The sequence below is a fragment of the Carassius auratus genome, chromosome 3 (genome assembly GCF_003368295.1).
Source record: "Carassius auratus strain Wakin chromosome 3, ASM336829v1, whole genome shotgun sequence".
NCBI classification, from domain to species: Eukaryota; Metazoa; Chordata; class Actinopteri; order Cypriniformes; family Cyprinidae; genus Carassius; species Carassius auratus.
In genome coordinates, this window is record NC_039245.1 from 22,622,123 (window position 1) to 22,643,349 (window position 21,227).

Below are 21,227 nucleotides of genomic sequence, written 5' to 3' on the forward strand. Positions count from 1 at the left end.
CTTAACTTTGGATTGGTTGTGTATGTGAGTAGAACTAAGATGGACATTATGCATTGTAAATTTAGTAATAAGTAACTAATCATATACAGTAACACATGTAAAGTCTACTGTATAATATATGATAATCAAAATTCTAAGGCCACAAAATCAGCATGATCATAACTTGAAGGTAAAAGGTATTTTAGTATAAATTAAATAATTGTCCCCGTTCAGGTTTTGGCAGTGTGTATTTTTGCTGTGAAATCTGATTCTCATAAAGTAAATGTAAGAATAACTTTAGTGTTTTAGTGTAATATTTCAAAATTTACTGGACTGAAAAAAAAAAAAGTATCAAATTTGATTAATCAGGCTTTTAGGTACTGTATCATTTATTTTGTTTGTCTCTCAATGTAGTACATTGCTTTATATGTTTCGCAATATAAATATCAGAAACTGCACCAAGTTTTATGAAATATTTCATTTCAGTTTGGGTCAAGTATGAGCTCCAATAAATCTTTCATGAGCCATAAAATCCGCTTTTGATAGGACGGCATTCAAATATTGTCTTGGGGTTTGAACAAAGGGCAGCTTCGGAGTCGTCATGCAATGCAACAATATCACTGAAAATTATAATCAATTTATGATTAACAAAATCGCGGTGGCAAACATTATCAAAACGAGCGGTGCGGTTTCCTGCAAATATTCAAATGAAGAACAGGTACATTTCTTTCTTTAGGGATGAAATAAATATTTTTAACAGGTAGTACATTTTCTTAAATGACCCAGTGGCCACAGCTTCAGAAAGCGTTGTTTGGACCCTGGCTGTGCGCTGAATGGCAAATGGAATCCCTACCATTTCTAAAGCACAAAAACCTCTCTAACTTAAACACTTCCTGCTGCGTCAGTCTGATATAGCCACATATCCGCTCGTTCCTCTGACATCAGCATTCCTTCATCCCACGTCACAGCCAATTCACTCCATCCCTGGCTCTCTCAGGATAAGTCTCATGCGCTAACACCGCCTGCAAGTGTTCTTCTGTAGATACTCTAATTGCTTTCCCTGAACTCATTGAGTCGTCCACACCATTCAGAAGCATGACATGTCTGTTAACACGTGATATCACAGCAAGCGCCAACGCCGTAGACCTCCGCCGAATCTCATATCCCTCCCGCTGCACCTCAGACCCTTCTACTGAACTGAATAATCAGCTAATTAGCATCTTCAGTGGGACTTCAGTGACTAATTATTTCAGCAGCAACAGGATGAGGGGGAAAAAAAAAGAAGAGAGGACCGAGGTACAACAGAGACTAGAGTGATAAAAACGGAGTGTATAAACAGTCGTCTGAACATGCTCACACAAAGCAGTCAATTCATGCCTGTTTATGGAGCTTTTCCAATGAATCGTAATCCGTGAACCTCCAAACCACCGTCACTCTCAGCGATAACGGTGTGATTTATGGTAATCTGGATGAAGTGTCTGAATTTACGTGTACTTTATGGGCCCCTGGGGCTCGCGACTAAATCAGTTGACTTTTCTTGTTCTCGTTCATGAAAAAGAGTCTGAGGCAGAAAATTAGAGGCGCTCTATTCTTCAGATGGAAGCAGGTATTGAAAATCAATCTTTTCGAAGCTCAAAAACAAAATGACTCTTAAAACAATGTATATAATCAGCATTTGATTGTATGGGCTGTGTTCACAGTTGTTAAACGTGCACACGCACACACACACACACACACACACACACTCGTGACCAAACATTATATATTAATGTGTCAAGTGACTGTTGCTTAGCAACTGTAAGGTCTGAAACAAACTCTGTGCAAGTATTAATATTAATGCATCAAACAATTAATTGAACATCCATGTCTGCTTTCATTTCAAGTGTTACAGTGATTTTATCAAGGTTAAAATTGTTCTTAAAGTCTTTGTAAAGGCAATTCAGAGAATATTAGAAATGTATTGCTGAAAAAAAAAATTATATATTTTTTTTTCCAGGATTCTTTGATGACTAGAGAGTTCAAAGAACAGCATTTATATATAAAAAAATTATATAACATAACTAATGTCTTTTTTGACACTTTTAATCGATTTAATGCAGCCTTGCTGAATACATTTATTAATTTTCTAATAAAATAAAATCTTTTGAATGGTAGTTTATATTTTGAGGATAATTTAATGAACACCATTTTATGAACAACTCATTTGTGCAAAACATCAACCCTTGGTAAAATCCCTGCATGTAAGTCATGGCTTCTTGTGGCTTTAGTTTACAAAATCACAACACTCCAAATATTTGTGGATCTCTGAGGCAAGTGAAGCTCCGCTCAACCTGAGCTCAGTATCTGCAGGGCATCTGGCATTCACTGTATAAACTCCCAGCAGCGCTGCATCTCAAAACACCCAACAGCAGTCACTGACAGATACACGCTCACGGCCTGAGGGGGGAATTCAACCACACACTATCAACACTTCTGTATACACTTTTTAATGAACACCACATTTCATGAGAGTCAAAACTGTCTGCAAATGTATTTACTGTATGTAAAAATATCAGCTTGGAAAAGAATGAAAACTGAAGATATACGCACTTAAATGAGAAAAACAGAAAAACAAAATAGAGAGAAATTATTTTAGTTTTCCTTTTTCAATCAGTGTTCGATGATTAATTAAACTATGCATTGTGTCAGACCTAATCAGCCAATAAGACACGAACTGACTGTCTGATTGACAGGTGAACCAACCACGTTTTTCTGTATTATTTTAACTTATTTGTAAAATCATTTTAAACAGAATTTCTGGTGAGAAAACTAAATTAACCATGATTCAGCACAGAAACCTCCACCAATCAGAGAATGTAGCACAGTGAATAACAGTTTTCTCACAAACTACTTAAATATTTGTACATATATATGGAGGATATCGGTTTAACTGTGCATTTACTGAATGAGCACTGAACTGCATCCAACTGACTGCACTGTATCATCTTATGTATTCTTTTCTTTAATCTTAATTTCATTACATTCTAAATTGAATGTTGTTCTTATGCATCTGTTATGATTACACACACACACACACACACACACACACACACACACACACACATACATATATATATATATATACATATATATATACATACATACATATATATAATATATATATAATAATATATAATATAAAAAATTAATAATTACCAAATTATAAAAAATAATAACTTTACTTGCCATATATTTGCATAATAATATATATTATGTATACAATTTGTTGATTTAAATCAAAGCTTATGTTGTGATTCACCTCACTGCGGGTTGGTTTGGTTCATGGCTTATAATTTTTTTATAAAAAATCCCAATGGGAAAAACAAATGGGAAAAATAATTCAGAAACAAGGCAGCTAAAAAAAAAAAGTGGACAGCTACTAAAAACACACTGAAAATAAATACCAAATTAAGCTAAAATCTAATTAAGGCTACATTTAAATGGACAATCCAAATAAAACCAACTAAAAGCACACTCGCAGAGCTATGTTTTGAGGAAGTGTGAGCTGATCAGGGATATCACTGCTTCATAATGTGGTCAGGACGCCTGATCTTACAAACATGGCAGAGCGAGTAAGCTTCCTAGAGCTCTGGGCCGGAGAGCGCATGCACTTTGCTTATTGATCTATGTAGGGTCCCCACATCCCCACTGTCACGGTGTAAGACTCCTCTCAGCAGGCTAGCGTTCACACACCGCAATTAATACGGTAGGTTGGGGTCTACTCACACAGTTTTAACAGGGAAGCAAGTCACTAAAAAACAACAGTGTTGTTTGCGCGTGTGTGTGTGTTCAGCACAGTCTCGTAGCTGATATACCACAGCGCTGTTTGTATACACACCTACAGCTTTCACCCACCCATTGTGCTCTCTCTGCCACGAGAGGTTCACATCACTTCTTACATTCAGACGCTGTTAAAATCATCTCAGCATTAACATGATGTAGGTGGTCTCACTGAACCAGAGCCTTTCCATCCACCTCCATCCCTTACAAAGGCCTTGGACGGAGCCCACAGCGACCCGCTAGCTCTGTTCACGTCCCGCAGCCAGCAGAGGTGGCGGCAGCAGTGTGGGGGCTCACCTGCATCTCCTTCTCGCTGTACTTGGAGGGGTTCTTGCTGCCCTGGCTCTTCCTCCGCAGTTTCTTCAGCTCACCCTGGAATTTCTCCAGACTCTCTCCTTTGCTTTTGTGCTCAATCTGGTACTTCTTAAGAGCCGCCTTCAGGAAAAAGAAAAAAAAGAAAAACACACACACAGGAGCATTGTTGGTAAATGCAGAAATCATCAGACTGTAGCTACTGCAATAGGAAAGACATGGGAGTCAAAACCCTCTAGTCAAAAGTCATGTTCCAAAACACTCTCTGTCTGCTGTCTATACAAGCAGCTGCCCTCCTCTTAAGTCTAAACCACAGTCTTGACTGAAATAGACTGACTTTAAACAGGAACTTTCTTCATGGACACTAGTGAATTTGACAGAACAGACAGACACTAGACAGAATTTGCATAATATGACAATACAAATGGTATGATTCAATAATATTACTTCTGCTGCTACTACTACTAATGATTAATATTAAATATTACCATCACATTATAGTTAATATAGTAACAACTATTATTATTACTGCTACCACCAACAACAATAATAAATATATAAATATCTCATAATATAGTTACTATTATGATAACTATTATCAACATCTTAATAGGTGTATGTGATTTTTATCCCTCACAACTGAATCTGACAATTAACTATTGTTTTTATTATTGTATTAATTAGTTAGCATTTAATACTACTACTATTATAATAGAAATATCTTTATTTTTAGATCACTGTAGTCTGTAGGACTACGCCGATAACAGCATCAATAACAATACTAATGATAATTATACCATTATATATCACATTGTATATTTATGCAAATGTTATCTAAATAATTATTATATTAGAAAATTAATTATAATCAAACTATCGATTAAGTCAGAATATTTTAATCGAGCGGGTGTGATGTCGTCAGCACAGTAATAAACTCCATCTGGCTTGTAGCATGTCGCTAAGCAAATTATCTGTCATTCTATTTTTTTTTTTCTATGTTGAATAAAATATAAGAACATTTTTAATAAACTTTTCACCATTTTCCTTTTCACAATCAATAATACACAACAATTAAAACAAATGTAACCTGCCATGGCACCTTAATGTCAGAGTTTGAGATGCTGTCCCATACTGTATATAAATTGAGCATTAAACCCCAGTCTCCCACACCTGATTAATTCGTTGAGTTATCATCAAGTAAAATGACTAAAGTGCACACTCCCAGTTCTGCGACTGTCTTTTCGAGGACGGACACTAGTGATGTTGCCTTCCAATTAGCCCAGAACATCTGAGAAGGAAACAGTTCTGCCAGCAACTGTTAAGAAGAGCTTTCAAGTCAGCATCCCATCATGATGCCTTCAGAAGCGGTTCACTGGGTCCGGAACGGAGCTAAAGGTCTGGGTTTTTTTTGCAGGGCACTGCTTTCTGATTTCTGCAGAAGAAAGCCGCGAAGGTCTCCACTCCCAACCGCACAACATGGCTCACGGATTCTGAGGCTGAGCATTTCTAGATGTATGAATCTTCGCACTTCCTACACAAGGTACATTGAGAGAATGATCTCTAGACTACATGTCTATAAATAGTTTGGCAGCTCAACCAGATTCCTGCGCTGCGGCAATGTGTCTACAGTGTTACATGTGAGTGATGGAGCGTTTGAAAGGAAGATTCTGCTTCGCCAGCCATGATCCCCTCTTCTCACCTTATAGGAATGATTTACAATTCACTACAGGAATACCTGGAATTCAAGAGATGGAGCATGTGGCTGGTGAACTTAGGTTAACTTCTCTCACAATGTATTTTAGACAAGGTTGATTTGTCATGGGCAGAACAGAATATGTATATATAACAGAATCTTCAGACCAACTAGTACTAAATCAACCTGTCATTTTAAATGTTAACCCTTATAAAACGGTGCTCCTACGGCAGCAGCATGAAATGGATATCATAATAGTCATCCAGACCAAAGCAGAGATTTCACAATGGACTCCGAGGCAGCAGTCTTGCACAGAATGTGTGGAAAGAGAGAGAAAAAAAAGAAAGTGTTTGGTTTCCAAGGGGAACGACCGCAGACCGCTCTCTCCAGTGCTGAATAAGGCAAGACAGCAAGGCTTTAATTTTATCTGAATACAATGTGATGACAAGCAACGCCCAATCCCAGTCGCCCAAACCCCCCCAATGAACTGCTCTACACAGCTCCTCTCCAACCCACTCACAGTCTAAAGATATCTCTCTCTCAGCACCGCGCCAAACATACTTTAATCTACCACAAATTGCATACTTTCATTTGTTGAAATAATTGGAAACAGGAGTGATGAAACCAGGGTCGTTGCTACACAAGAAAACTAGATGTATTTCTACAAGATCTATAGGTGTTTTTGGAATGGCATACTAAGAAGTCTGCAGTATATATGCAGTGTAGCGAAAACATTTTTTCTGTTATTTTTTTCCCCCTGTAGCTCTACTGGTTGTGTGTTTGAACCAAAGGGAAGTCATGTACTGATAAGTTGCTTTGCATAAAAGAATATGCCAAATGCATAAAAATGTAAATTGTTTGCAAATAATATACTACATTTTACAAAATGTGTAGAATATAATCAAAGCAGAGTCAGCAATGTCATCCAATTTTTCAATAATTTTGGCTCAATATTTTAACAGACTGCCAAGATGACAGAAAATTTGACTGGAAAATTGCTGAATAGCCTTATTTATTCTACAAAAGTTTGGCACCAGGAAGATTTTTTTTTTAATTCAGCGAGGACACATTTAATTACTCAAAAGTTATAGTAAAGACTTACATTGTTACAAAACATTGCTTTTTGTTAATTTGAACGTTTTATTCAAAGTCACAGTTTCAACAACAACAAAAAAAAATTAAGTAACTGTTTTCAAGAAAGGATGAGAAGAAATGTTTCTTGAGCAGCAAATCAGAATGATTTCTGAAGGATCATGTGACAGTGAAGACTGGAGTTATGATGCTGAAAATTCAGCTTTGCATCACATTAATAAATTACATCTTATATTAAATATATTCAAATTGACAATAGCCATTACGTTTTTTTTATGTATTTATCAAATGTAGCCTTGTTGAACATAAAAAACTTTTCAAAAACACTCAAAAATTCTTACCATAATGACAAAAATGATAGTAATGTACCACACTACATATTGAAACATCTCACTGGATAATTGTATTCCTACTATGATTTAACAACCCATTTTACTCTCCCAATCATGTATTTTCTGGTGAAACTGGAAATGCAAAATGGTTTTATTCGTTGGAAACTAAATGGATTAGGAAAAGTGTGCGCGGAGAGTGTGTGCTTGTTATTCTGATCAGTCGGTGTTATATATATATATATATATATATTATTATATAGAGTGTGTCCCGTCTCTGTTAGCTTATCAGAAGGAGTGGGATGTGCTGTAGACTCACAGTCAGGTATCTTGCGTCCAATTCCACTTTCTTCTCCAGCTCCGATAGCAGCTCATTGTGGAAGCATTTTAACTGTATAAAAAAATAATAATAATATTCAGAAACTTGACTGAAGTTAGTTATATTGGCTTTTTAAGAACCTTAAAACACAGATTTGTGCAGATCAAACAACATGTGCATGTTCAATAATACACCAGACAGCATTTTTATTATAATGTTGATGCGCATAGAAAATAATTAGTGGCCACAACTGCACCCAAACCAATTAAAACTAGGTTTTATTTCAGAAACAAGTTCATTTTTCTTTTAGCGGTTACATTAAAGGTGCAATATTTAATATTGACAGCTAGCAGTTAAAATGGGTACTGCAGTCCAAATTCAAAATACTGGAGAGGATTGATTCTCCCACCCCCTACTCCTCAAACTTGATGCTCATGTGGGTTGCCATATTGAGGACACCTAATGGGAACAAGCACAACTGGCTTCCACCAATTTTCTTTAGTTTACCACCAACAGGGCAACCCTGGGTGTCAAAATACTAATGGGCAAACTGATAGTAGGCAAAAATCACACAGACCAAAACAAAAACATACATTCCGACACAGAACACACATTTCAGAAGTAGAGTAATTGGCTGTCGCGTTGTTTTTCGGAGAATCAAGTTTGTGAATTTGGCATGTTTTCTAAACGTAGGCAAACACAGTAACATATTGCACCTTTAATCATTCAGTGATAAAATTTTTGTTGTATGAACTGCAAACTTGTTTAACTCCTCATTTTTGATGTAATTCCTATGGGTGGAGTGTGTTCTGTGAGATTTACAGTGATTTACAGCAGTGATCACTGGATTTAACTTGTACTGAAACAGTGAACATTTAAAAAATTGTGTAAATCTAATCTATGCAAAAAAATATCCTTTTACAAAAATGCTAAATGGATGGCGGTCAAACAGAGAACATACCATTTCCTCTAACTGCACTTGAATCTGCCGGTGGACCTCTGCCATCTGGAAAAGCACGTCCCCTGCAGAGAAGAGGGACAGACGTCAGCTAAGAGAGAGGACAACAGGAAATGGACTCATAATCATGTGATTCAAGTGAGAATAAATGTGAGGTTAAAGAGACAGTCTGAGTTAGGGTGGAATAGGCAAGAAAGACAGAAAAGAAGAAAGGCAAGAGAAACCCAGCGTGCATTATAACCATGCCATCATACAGAACACACACCACAGACGGGCACAGTCAATGACAATGACACAGACAATGACACGGTCAAAGACTTTAAACACTGAAACAGAGAAATTAACAGCAGGATGAAAGGGTGGAGAACAAAGAAAAACTCACATGAGCAAAAAATATAAAGCACTTCAAAACAGGCTTTCATGAAATATTTCACAGAGAAAGGAAAATTCTGACCTTTTTACTCACCATATGCTGTTATTTTTCTGTGGAAAGATATCATGGAACCTGTGAAGGCTTGATGTTTGTTTTTTTTTAGGTGGGGAGGAGCTTGACAGATGTGGTCACTTTGAACTGCTTTGATTCTTCAAAAATTCTCTTTTTGTGTCCCACAGAGACACAAAAATAACAGCATATGGGTTTGGAATGCCATGAATGTCTGTAAAAACTCAGTTTACATTTTCGAGTGAACTATTCCTTTAAAAAAAAAAAATAAAAAGAACAATCTCTCTCCTAACATGACTGTAAACTCCAAATTAGTTTCATTTGTCTTTTTTCAAGTGCTTCTCCAGCAGGATGACTGTCAGAATGTTGTGAAACTCATTGCAAAAGAGTAACGAAAACTAAACCAGGAAGAAAAAAATTAAAATAAATAAAAGTGAGGCCATGCAGCTGGTGGAAGTGGTGTTGTTTTTCATATACCTACATGCTGCTGCTTCTGAATATGCAATGCATTGTGAAGAAAGGAACAGACAGTGAGCAGAGCACAGAAGAGACCCGGTGAGACACTGTGAAAAGAACACACAGCAATGGAAGACAACAGCGAGCCGCCCTGACCTCCTCCCATCTGAGCACCCCAACCTAAAGACGGTGCTACAGAACGTCTCGAAGCACCGCGCAAAGCGGATCTCGCAATTTAACAATCAGTCCACTGTAACAACACACCAAATCCCCTGCACAGTTGTTTACACCACATATGCATGATTGAAGAGCTCTCGCTGAAGAGTATTTTCTGAAGAGTTCAGAAATACAGCCTGTTGATTGCTCAGAGAGTCTCACGGTAAGACCAGTTCGCCAAAAAATGAAAGTTCTGTCAATGTTCATTCATCCTCACCATGTTCCAAGCCTGTGTTTACTTTCTATCTTTCGTCAAAGAGAAATTTTATTTTCATTTTGTTCTAAAATGAGTTTGTGCTTCCATAAATTGAAACTTGCCCAGTTTGATCAAGCTCTTGCACACGGTTTACTTTAAATACTGTATGTGAAAACGTGAAAGGCCTTGACTGCTACAGGGAGGGGGAAGATTTTCCTCACATTAGGCTGTGAGCTGACCTCAAAAGACATGGAAAATAGTGAACAAATTGCACTGACCACTTTTTCGGCGGACTATTATTGGTCTTTGATCTTTTTGGAGCTTGATAGACTCATGCTGTATGGAAAAGAGCACGTGAACATTCTTCAAAATTTCTCCCTTTGTGGTCCCTGGAAACCATAACAGGTTTTGCAATGTAAATGGGTGAACCATTCCTTTAAGGGTCAGACAACTGTTACAGATACATTATCTTGAGTTTTTCTCACTAATCTTAATTATGATCTCTATGTGCATGTCATATACTGTACATGAAAGAGAAAGAAAGAAAAATAAAGAAAGAAAAGCATTGACACAGACTCCAAAACTTTGCTATGCTTACCAGCACATCAACCATGCTATTTTGGGAGTGACTTTAGTGTTTCATACTCACTTAACGAAAACCCCCGTGCTGAAATGTCACTCCCAAACCCCTTCAGAGTGCATGTGACCATACCCAGAAACACAGACACACCCAAACCTTCCTTCCTGATACGTTACTAGAAAAGCTTCTTCCTCAATCCACCTTTAGATCATTTATTCCCTTTCAAGCTGACCTGAAAGCCTCATTTTGTTTGGTTCAAGCCACAGGAACCAAATGAAACGAGGTCTGAGGCTGTTACTGAATTAAGGTACGTTAACAAAATATTGTCTATATTAAAAAAAATTACTGAAAGTGAAATCTGCCCTTACATCTGAGATCTTTGATCTGATATCTTTTTAAAGATGTGCAGTGAGTTTTTACAGCAAAAAAAAAAACGCACACCAAAAGCCTTGTGTCTGACAGGAGCTCTTTGCATGCAGGTACTTTAAGCTCTTGATAATGGACTTGTGACATCCGCATTCCTTCTGCTTTGAGCCCAGCTGCCTGACTGACAGACAGATGGCAAGGGGGCAGCAAGGAGTCACAGTCACTGAGAGAGCTAACACACACACACACACACACGGTCTGGTTCACTATCATTGTAGGCGCTGTCCATAGGTGTAACGCTGTATTTTCCCATCGCCCTACACCTACACCTACACTACACATAAACCTACCCATCACCGAAAACCTTCCGCATTTTTTTCAATCTAAAAAATAAACAAAAAAAAAAGTATTCTGTATGATTTATAAGCTTCTGTACCCATGGGAACCTCAATTTAGCTCCCAATGAGTTAGTGTATTCAGGTTTAAGTCCCCACCAGTAAAGAAGAACATGTACAAACACATGTACACAGATGGGTTTGTCACGCCTATCTCCCTCACAACCCACAACCAGCGGGAACAATAGATACCTGTCAGTCAGTAATGCAGGTTCTCTTGGGAAAATCTGAAGGTTACATTGCATGACTGATTTTGTAGACATTTTTCAAAATATCAAAAATAAATAAATAATAAAAAATAAGTAGTGAAATAAAGCAGTGAAGCAAATAAAATAAAATGGTTATTATTATAATTATAAATATAATGTAAACATTTTACATTTTTCTAGGACCGATTTATCACACTGACAATTCTGAGACATCAACAGTAATAAAAATATTATATGAATATTAGAAATTCTTATCATCATCATCATTGTTGCTGTTAATAATAATAATAATAATAATAATAATAATTTATTAGGACAGCTTTAACACCGAGATTGAGACACACAAAAAGTTTTTCAAATAAATTAATAATATTAATAAAATAAAACAATCATAAAAGCTATTAATAATAATAAAATATTCTTAATTTAATAAATTTTTTTTATTAGAACAGCTTTATCACCCAGACATTTTTTAGACACCTTAAGTAAACAAACAAATACATAACCAACCTCCAGAAATGTTTATTCAGAAATTAAAAACGAACTCTTCTGTCTCAACTCGCCACGAGGGGTGAACAATAGATGCCTGTCAGGAGGAAGCAGGTTTTCCTGAGAAAATCTGCGCCTGCAGTCTTGCATGTCTCTACTTGGACAGAAAGAAATGTGTGTACAAAAGAAAAGAAAAGAAAAAAAAACAACAACAACATTTGGACCAGTTCCATCTAGTCAAATAAGTCGCCTCGTACTTGTCACCTCTATATGCAAACATTTATATCAGAACATCTGAAGTGCAGGAGTGTCATCACCGTTTATTAAACTAACAGGTAGCAGAGAGACGCAGCAGCCGGGGGCAAACCTGACAGGCCGGACCAGTCTGGGAGGAGGAGAACGAGTAGGAGAGCAGAGTGAATCACTGACAATGGTCAAGTGTGGAGCACTGCAGGGTGTCATGGAAACAGTCGAAACGCTGAAGCTGCCAGCCAAACAGAGATTCCCAGGAACAAAATGGAGGTCTATGTATCAGCTTAACTCAGATATATCAACTCCTTTATCTACTTCATCTATTAGAGCCGATAACGTCACTCCCCACGGTGCTGCAAATGACAAAACACGTGTATCCCATGGTGCACTGGTGCATCCAGTACATCAGATAGCACTTAGCTCTGTCACACTGTATTGTGTGAGCAGTCCTCATTAACACATGCAGTGATTTTAATCACTGGAGGTCATCAAGTGGCTGTATTGTTGTTATCATTTTGGATGTTTATACTGCTGGTTGCTTTAATACGATTGGTGGGCTGCATTACAATGGAAAATCTGAACAAATTATATGTGCTGTTTATTAAAATAAGAAGCCATTCTATTTTAATTAAGTAATATTTACCATCACTGTAAATACAATTTTTTTTTTCAATTTTATTTTACAGGTTAAAATTTACAGAACTGCATGTATGCTGCATAAAAATTGATTTTCACACTGGTAGACATGTTCTTTTCACATTTACTTAAATTTTTTATATTAAGATGTATGCAAAATATGTGGTGAAAATGAACTCTAAACCTATTATCAGCTCAATCTTTTGCAATGCAGATTTTTATGAAGCCAAACACAAACATCTGATTATTTTCTGCACACAGTTGCAGTTCTTTCATGCAGAAACAGACTGAAAGCACAACATGACCCTGCTGTTACAGTGATGCTGCTGCTAAGATCACTTCAGGAGTGTCCAATCCTGCTCCAGCCCCAATTAATCACACCTGATCCAGCTCATCAAGGTTTTCAGGATTACCACAAGCTTCCAGGAAGGTGTGCTGGAGCTAAATGTGCAGGAAGGTGCCCTGAAGGAGACTGGAGATGTGTGAAACTGACCAACAACAAACACACACTCCTGGAGTATCCTCTATCTATTGTAGGGAAGTCTGATTCATCTAAATGAGACCGTTTGTTTGGATGATTCATTTTAATTAACTAATTCAAAAATAGATTCAATGAATCACAGTCAATTACTAGTGTTACAAGAAGACTTATTGTAGTAAAAAAAAAAAAAAGAAAAAAAAAGTTACATAAGTTTAATATATTCAAGTTTGATGCAGTTGATTTTGTACCAGATAAATATTGCTCTTGAATTGCTGTACAATTCATGCGATCTGATTTATCATTTGACAACTGTTTTATAATTTAACACAGTCTTAGCTAGTTTCAAATGTACTTAGCTACTATTTGTTAATAGCAAAACAGGTAAATATTAGAGCCCGACCAATATATCGTTTAGCCGATATTATCAACCGATATATCGGTATCTGTGAATATGCAGCTGGTATGAATTATTTTTTATTTTTTTTACAGAACATAACGCAGATTAAATGCTTCTGAATGGTGTAATGACTAATTTGTCCAGCAGAGCTCTATTGTTTGCTACCGGCGACCCAGGTCAGTGGTGTAGAAATGCGCAGATGAGCTCAAACTTCAGTCTGCTGCTTCAAATGATCCATCCTCCACCCACCCGCACCTATATTTCATTCACATTACAATGATTTTAATTCTTAGTTTTGCATGATGTGATGAATGGATGGGTCATTTTTAACAGCAGATTTAGAGATGTTAGGGATTAGAGCTGATCTGTGCATCACGGCAAGTGTCTGTGGTGCATTAAAGCCACTCAGTCAATGGTGGTGTTTATACCAGCTTTGCCGCGGCCCAGAACTCATGTTTATTATCAGTCACATCGCACTGTACGCCGTAACAAAACACAACAGGATTCTATTGTATTTTGTTGCACCGTGCCATTCATGTCCGGTATAGAATAGAACCCATTATGATCAATGATGTTGTTTACACTGGATGCAGTAAACTTCTATTTATGACGTGCTGACACAAAGCTCAAATTATTTTCAACGGTCGCTTTGTTGCGTGCTGTTGCGACACAGTTTCAGCATAGTTTGTCAGTACAGTGAGTAATGAAGCAGATTGAAAAGTTAGTATCTTTCTGTAGTCCAATAGATGGCAGTGCAGTGGTGTTGAGTCTGGTTAATGGTGATTTAACGATATGTTGTCACCTAGTTGGAGACACTCAATGCTAAGTAAATAAACCACAATTTCCCCAACTTTTACTCACAATGAGCTTACCATATTTGTTTGCAACAGTAGTAGGGCCCTATGATTTCTGCAAAACAGAAAAGTCCAGCCATAAAAATGGAATTTACTGTATAAAGCGGAATTTCATAGAATTTGTCTTATTTTTGATGAATAAATGAAAAACAGATCCGTATACACACACACACATATATACATCCGACGCCAGACTTTTGACTATACTGTACTACAGAGGTCAATACTAAGTATCGCTACATTTTATTTCTCAACAACAAGGAGGCAAAATCGCTTCATTGTTTGTAGAGATAGACAGATGCAGACAATTCACACATCTGTCCTCTCTCTCTCTCAAAATAGCCATATGATAAAATTTTTCATCACTGGATATAGCTGTCAGACATTTAACATTTCTATTGTAAAACTTATTAAAAGTTGACTAATATTAAATTATTTGCAGCTTAATCTTCCCTCGCTCTCTTTAACGTTAAACTGACGCTTCGCGCTCTGCTTCTGTGAACAGTAAACCCCGCCTACTTTGATTTGATTGGCCATCTCAGTCATTTTGACATTGATGACCGCTGTTAGAACACTAAGGCTTTGATGTGAAGCGCCTAGTATGTGCAGCATTCGTGTGCGCATCCGTAGACTAGCGCAAGTTAATTCTCACACTTTAATAGTATTTATTGTTCCTAACAGGCTGTGTGACTATGAGAAGTTATTACCTCAGAATTTCAGTATGCAGTTTTCCCTATTGCTCGTGTGCCAGTGATCATCCCTCTGTGTGCCACTGTTGGCATGGGTGCTGTAGGTTGCCAACCCCTGCTGTACTACAATATAGCCTACACAAAGAATATCGGCACCATATATATCGGTATCAGCCCCCCCCAAAAAAACACATCAGTCAGGCTCTAGTAAAAATATATAATTTTACAGAATAGTAGCTTAAATAGTTTAACTACTTTAGTTTAACTATCTTATAGTTTACAGTTTAATTTAAGTTTATTGCCACATAAGTTTCACTGGTTATTTCAATTTAAAGATTATAGATTAGTAAAACGATATAGTACACAACAAAATATAATAAAAATAAATAAAAACAATTGCACAAAAGATTCCTTAAATTTACTTTGAAAGAAACTGAAAACGTTTTTTCTAGGTCCATCTTATAAAACTAGTCCTTAAGAGTTTGTCCTCATAATAACCTTTGTCACATGATTTTAAATATAGGGGACACCAAAAACACACCATGCACATAAGTATTGTCATTTCACAGTAAAGTTTATATCAGTTAATTTACTGTCCATTATGTAACTTCCCATACATATTCTATGGTCCATAACATGGCAATTCATTTCAAGAGACTTCAAAGAATGTTATGAGGACCAAATGTCACCACAAGGACAGTAACACCAGTAAAATTGGATCTTGTGAGGCCATTTTTTGATTCTCATTATGAAAACAGCTTCTAAATAATTCAGAATGTTTTCTGAACATCTAAAAATAGCAGAAAGTTTTCTGTGAGGTTAAGGGGACAGAAAATATATTTTGACAAATCTAAAAACCATTATGCCTGTGGAATGTCCCATAAAACAACAAAACTCAACGTGTGTGTGTGTGTGTGTGTGTGTGTGTGTGTGTGTGTGTGTAAGAGACCAAATGCCCCCACATGAATAGTAAACCCTTAAATTAGGGTTAGTGGATAGAATATAAAGTTTGTAAAGTACAAAAATCATTGCGTCTATGGAAAGTCCCCATAAAACATGAAAACCCCAGCTCTAAGAGAGGAGTGGTTTAATCATAAATAGCTGGAGATCAACCATGTTAGGTCAAGGATCCTGTCTTACTGACCCACTAAAATCTCACCACTGCTATGACTTCTTCACTTCAGCATGTAGGTCACAGGTCTAAAGACAGTTCAGTTGAAGCCAGCAAACTAGCATTATTATATAGAGGAGAGCAAAAAATGGCCTCCTGCACAGCTTTAGAAAATATTTATTCTTATATAATAATAAATGCACTGGGATTTATGGAACATTTACTTAATGGCAGAAACATGTTAATGTCTTTTCAAACCATGGTACCGAAAAAAATGATTCCAACAAAAAAATCCTGAAATTCCTGTTTTTTTTTTCAAGGGTTTTGTGAGTGTGAGCAGATCTTTGTGTCTATGTGTGTGTGTGTGTGTGTGTGCGTGCAGCTTTGTTCACAATAAGCAGCTTCAGGATTTGAGGATGGGTAAAAGAGGGAAAAGAAAGAGGTGGAAATCAGAGAGTTCATAATCCTGATAGACAACACGGTGTATGAATGCAGCCATTAGAGTTGACAGAGATGCTGCTTGCACTCCAAACTGTAGTTTTTGGCAGATTTGGCAGTGAAAGGCAAGTGTGAGGGATCCTCTCGGCACAGCCTGTGCTCCTGAGATGACGGGAGGTGGAATTGACAGGACTAACATGAGATACCAAGACAGTACCATTGAAACACGCCAAAGAAATCCAGCGGCTTCATCTAACCACACACTCATTCTCTGAATCAACCGGTTCTTTGCAGAACCTTCCCTCTGCCTTGTTGCGACATGTTCGTCACAGAGCACTGATTGATTCGGATGACCTCAGATGTGTCTTGACAGGAATATACCAACACAGCACAGTTTACAGGCCAATGTTACAGGGCTGTAGCATTTTATGGTTTCTCTCTAAAGTCCACAAATATGGAATTTAGCTTTACTTTGGTTTTACATTGCTGACCCTTTAATAGCCTTTTTGTACTGTACTACTTTGATGCCTGAAAGCAGATGATGTCTGGCAGCACAGTCCTTTGGATGAGACGTTAAACCGAGGTCCTGACTCTCTGTGGTCATTAAAAATCGCAGGATGTCCTAGGTATGGTACGGTATGACCTCTGCATCCTGGCTTAATTCGCCCATTGGCCTCTGACCATAATGGCCTCCTAACAATCCCCATATCTGCTGATTGGCTTCATCACTCTTTCTCCTCTCCACCAGTAAGCTGGTGTGTGGTGGGTTTTCTGGCGCAATATGGCTGCCGTCGCATCATCCAGGTGCATGCTGCACACTGGTGGTGGATGAGGAGACACCCCCGACTATGTAAAGCACTTTGAGTGCCTAGAAAAGCGCTATATAAATGTAAGGAATTATTATTATTATTATTATTATTATTATTATGTAGACTTTTAATGATGAAAAGTCACCATAAGCAAATGAAATGCATTACATGATCATTAAACCTATTCAGCAAAATTCGCTGAAATTAATTAATATATTACCATCCTCATTCTACAAATGTCTTTACAGATTTCTGCACAAACATTAACACACTTTCACGCGCGCACACACACAGACAATGCTATTAAGCACTTAGTATATAAATAGAATGATAATGTTGTCAAATATTATTTCTATTTAAAAATAACCATTTTCTATAATGGTTATTGCTATAATATTGTTTCTAAAAAAGCAAGAAAAAAAACTCCTGTCTTTCATGATATGACCTCTTTAAAAAAAGAAGCATGGTTGTGGAGACAAAGATCAGAAAGGGTAAAAATAAAATAAAGAAATGCAAATGCAAAAGCAAGCACAAAAAAAGAAAGGAGATATTATAATAACAGCAATTGAGAGGAAGCCATCTCTGTAATAAAGCACTACAGGATGAAAAGCAGAAAGCCTCTAATTTTATGGGGCTACAGAAGCTTATTAAAGAGGTCATATGATGCTGCTAAAAAGAACATTATTTTGTGTATTTGGTGTAATGCAATGTGTTTATGAGGTTTAAGGTTCAAGACGCACATTATTTTTCCACATACTGTACATTGTTTCTCCTCTATTCCCCATTTTTCTGAAACATGTTTTTTCTTTTTTTACAAAGCTCATCGTTCTGAAAAGTGAGGTGAGGCCAGCTATCCAGTTCTGTGATTGGCCTCTGTGATTGGCTGAATTCCTCAAGCGTGTGATGGAAATGTTGCGCCCCTTGCCATACTGTGATGCTGTGTGTCCCGGCGTGATGAGACAAACAATAACATCCATTACAAATGAGGCCAACCTACATTGAGAGTAAACCACTTGGAATATGCGACAAAATTTTACTTTATGCGACTTTTTTCAGCCATTGGCTAGTAAATTCTTAGATTTTACTCACCAGTGTGTGTGTTCAAGGTTATTATAAGATTAGCACTTTTCACTTGCTGAACACTGACTGAGCGCTTCAGAGTTTAGCTCTCCATCAAGCGATCTGTACTTTTCAATTCATCTCAATGGACACACAGTACACCGGTATTTGAAGTGCTATTGCATATATATAGCATCCAGAGTGGACATAATTACTGATTATGACTTATACTGTCTTTTTACGCAATGCATATTACACTGCTTAAACATTAAACCATATCTGCATTTGTGATTAGAGAAACAACAAACGGCTTGCGCTTCTCTAAATCGCAAATTCTTTAAATATGAAGACGTACTTACAGACCGAGTCAGAAACGCCAGACTGTCCTTGTAAAATTGTCCCCAATTTTACAGAAACAGCCACCATAATGTAGGAAACCGTCCTCGTCCTCCGTAAAATGCGCTGCACACATCTGAATATTTGGGTTGAACTGTTCCAGAACAGTGTTGGAAATACAACTTAACCACTGATTTCTAGTTGTGTCCTCTTTTGGAAGGCCAAACAAAGTAGTTACACTTTCACAGCGAAACACAAAGCATCACCACAAACATGGCAGTAGGGGCATCAACAATATGAGAGCGAGAATCTAAGTTATGCCTTCTTTCTTTATGTGAACATTTGGGCAGTGTTATGCAAATCTTCCAACAATGTGATGTACACGTGGGGACATGTTTAAATGAAGCGTATTAGGAGGGTGTAGTTGACTCAACTTTTATAAAAAATATCTCTTTAGATTCAAGACTTTAGTCTTTGCAACTTTACAGATCTTCTTTATGCACCAAGAGCTTGTAACACTCCAAAAGGAAAGAAAAAATTGCATCATATGACCCCTTTAACTATTCCAGCTCTGAGCTCTATGAAAGCGATGCCAGACGCAACATATACACAGGATGGATCAAGACACTCGGCACATGTATGCCAAGACAGCGTATCAAGGGCAAGGTGAGGGAGGGCGTGTGGGCCCTCGTTCTCCCAGCATGCAGTGCATCTCTCAGAAATAGAGCAGGAGAAAACAGGGCTCCTGGGACCGAGGCACAGGGCTAATAAAAGAGCTCCACTGCTCTCATTCCGACAGGCCCAGGTGAGAGAGAGAGAGAGAGAGAGAGAGAGAGAGAGAGAGAGAGAGAGAGAGAGAGAGAGAGAGAGAGAGAGAGAGAGAGAGAGAGAGAGAGAGATTGTCAGAAGTTATCATAGGGCTCGGTCTATGTTCCATTAAAAGAAGTGACTGAGCAAAGCACTTTCCTTCCTAAACAACACTCCATGTTATAATAGCATTTACTAGTGCCATTAGCCTGCTTTCTTTTTGACATGTGAACATCAAAGATATAAACTACAAATTACTATTGTAAAGTGCTCAATCATTTTTCCAGCACTTCAATCATAAAAATAAAAGGTTTCAAAGCCTTTTTTTTTTTCTTTCAGTGATGCCCTAGAAGAACCATTTTGGTTCCACAAAGAACCCTTCAGTGAACATCTCTTAAAATATATTTGTGTGTGTGTGTGTAAGAAACATTTTAATAATCTAAAAAACCTATAAAATAAAAAAAACCTATAGAATAATGAATCCATTGATGGCAATTAAAAAATGTACTGACCACTGATATTACAATGCATGGAAAAATTGGAACACCCAAAAATGGCGAAACCCGCATTCTAAATAAGAGCTAATTGCAAACATGCCCTTTTCACATTTCCGAGATTCTCAGAAGCGAAAGTCATCATAGTGGGGTAAACTTATAAAGTGGGGAATGAAAATTGTGATAAAAAATAATTTGCCCCATTCGCAAAAGGGGGGAAAATATCAACAATAGCACTTCCATGACGTTCCAAAAGGGGAATAAATATTTAGAGATTGATTAGGATGGTGAGAAGAGTGGAACATTTGAGGTCACTTACTCGGCCATTATTTTAGAAACACTCATGCAGGAACATTGACTAGTTTCTTTGTAATTCAGTGCTGAGGTAATAAAACAAAGCATAGTGTTAGAAACTTATAATTATTATTTTTTTTAAATGATAATAGTATTTAAAAAAAGATTCTAGATTCTCTGTGTAAATCAGTTATTGCCTGGTTGTTACATGATCAACCTGAAATACTATTAAAAAATTGCATTATTTGATGGTAAAAAGCAACATTTATGATAGCATTCATCATTTCAGATCCATATCAATCAATTTAAGATTTTCCTGATTCAAATACTTTACAGAAATGTGAGTGTCAAGTACCCCCCCCCACCCATATTTCCTTTTCATAAGTATTCATATACTTGCATGTCTCAGAGTGAGGTAATTGCAAGCAACGTGTATTGCAAGTAAGAGGTAATTGCAAGTAATTTGTGTATCTTTGGGGAACAAAAACATATCATTGGGATATTTCTGCATTAATATCTCTAATAACTAATTCACTGGCCACTCGACCTAAACCACTGGGGGAAGTGGTTCAGACCTGACGGGAAATTAAAATGGCATATCACCACATCATTTGCCACTCAGAGGGGCGTAAATGCTGATGAGCCCTAATTATGTAACAATTTTTCCCCCCATTACATGAATTTCAAATCATCAATTAAAATGTAATGATTGTAGCTTCT

The 21,227-nt window shown here is 37.2% G+C and overlaps 1 protein-coding gene across 5 annotated transcripts in view; it reads right to left on the reverse strand.

Annotated features, from left to right (window-relative positions):
- Nucleotides 1-21,227, reverse strand: part of LOC113051311 (brain-specific angiogenesis inhibitor 1-associated protein 2-like) — a 69,645-nt gene that overhangs the window by 19,739 nt on the left and 28,679 nt on the right. For 4 of the 5 annotated variants that reach the window (XM_026214959.1, XM_026214929.1, XM_026214944.1 and 1 more), the window contains exons 4-7: nt 9,425-9,436; nt 8,505-8,566; nt 7,544-7,615; nt 4,096-4,233 (exon numbers count right to left, since the gene is read on the reverse strand). In XM_026214959.1, the coding sequence (XP_026070744.1) occupies nt 4,096-4,233; nt 7,544-7,615; nt 8,505-8,566; nt 9,425-9,436 (284 nt within the window). The remainder of the gene's footprint in view (nt 1-4,095; nt 4,234-7,543; nt 7,616-8,504; nt 8,567-9,424; nt 9,437-21,227) is intronic. The other variant, XM_026214938.1, reaches the window with a different exon arrangement.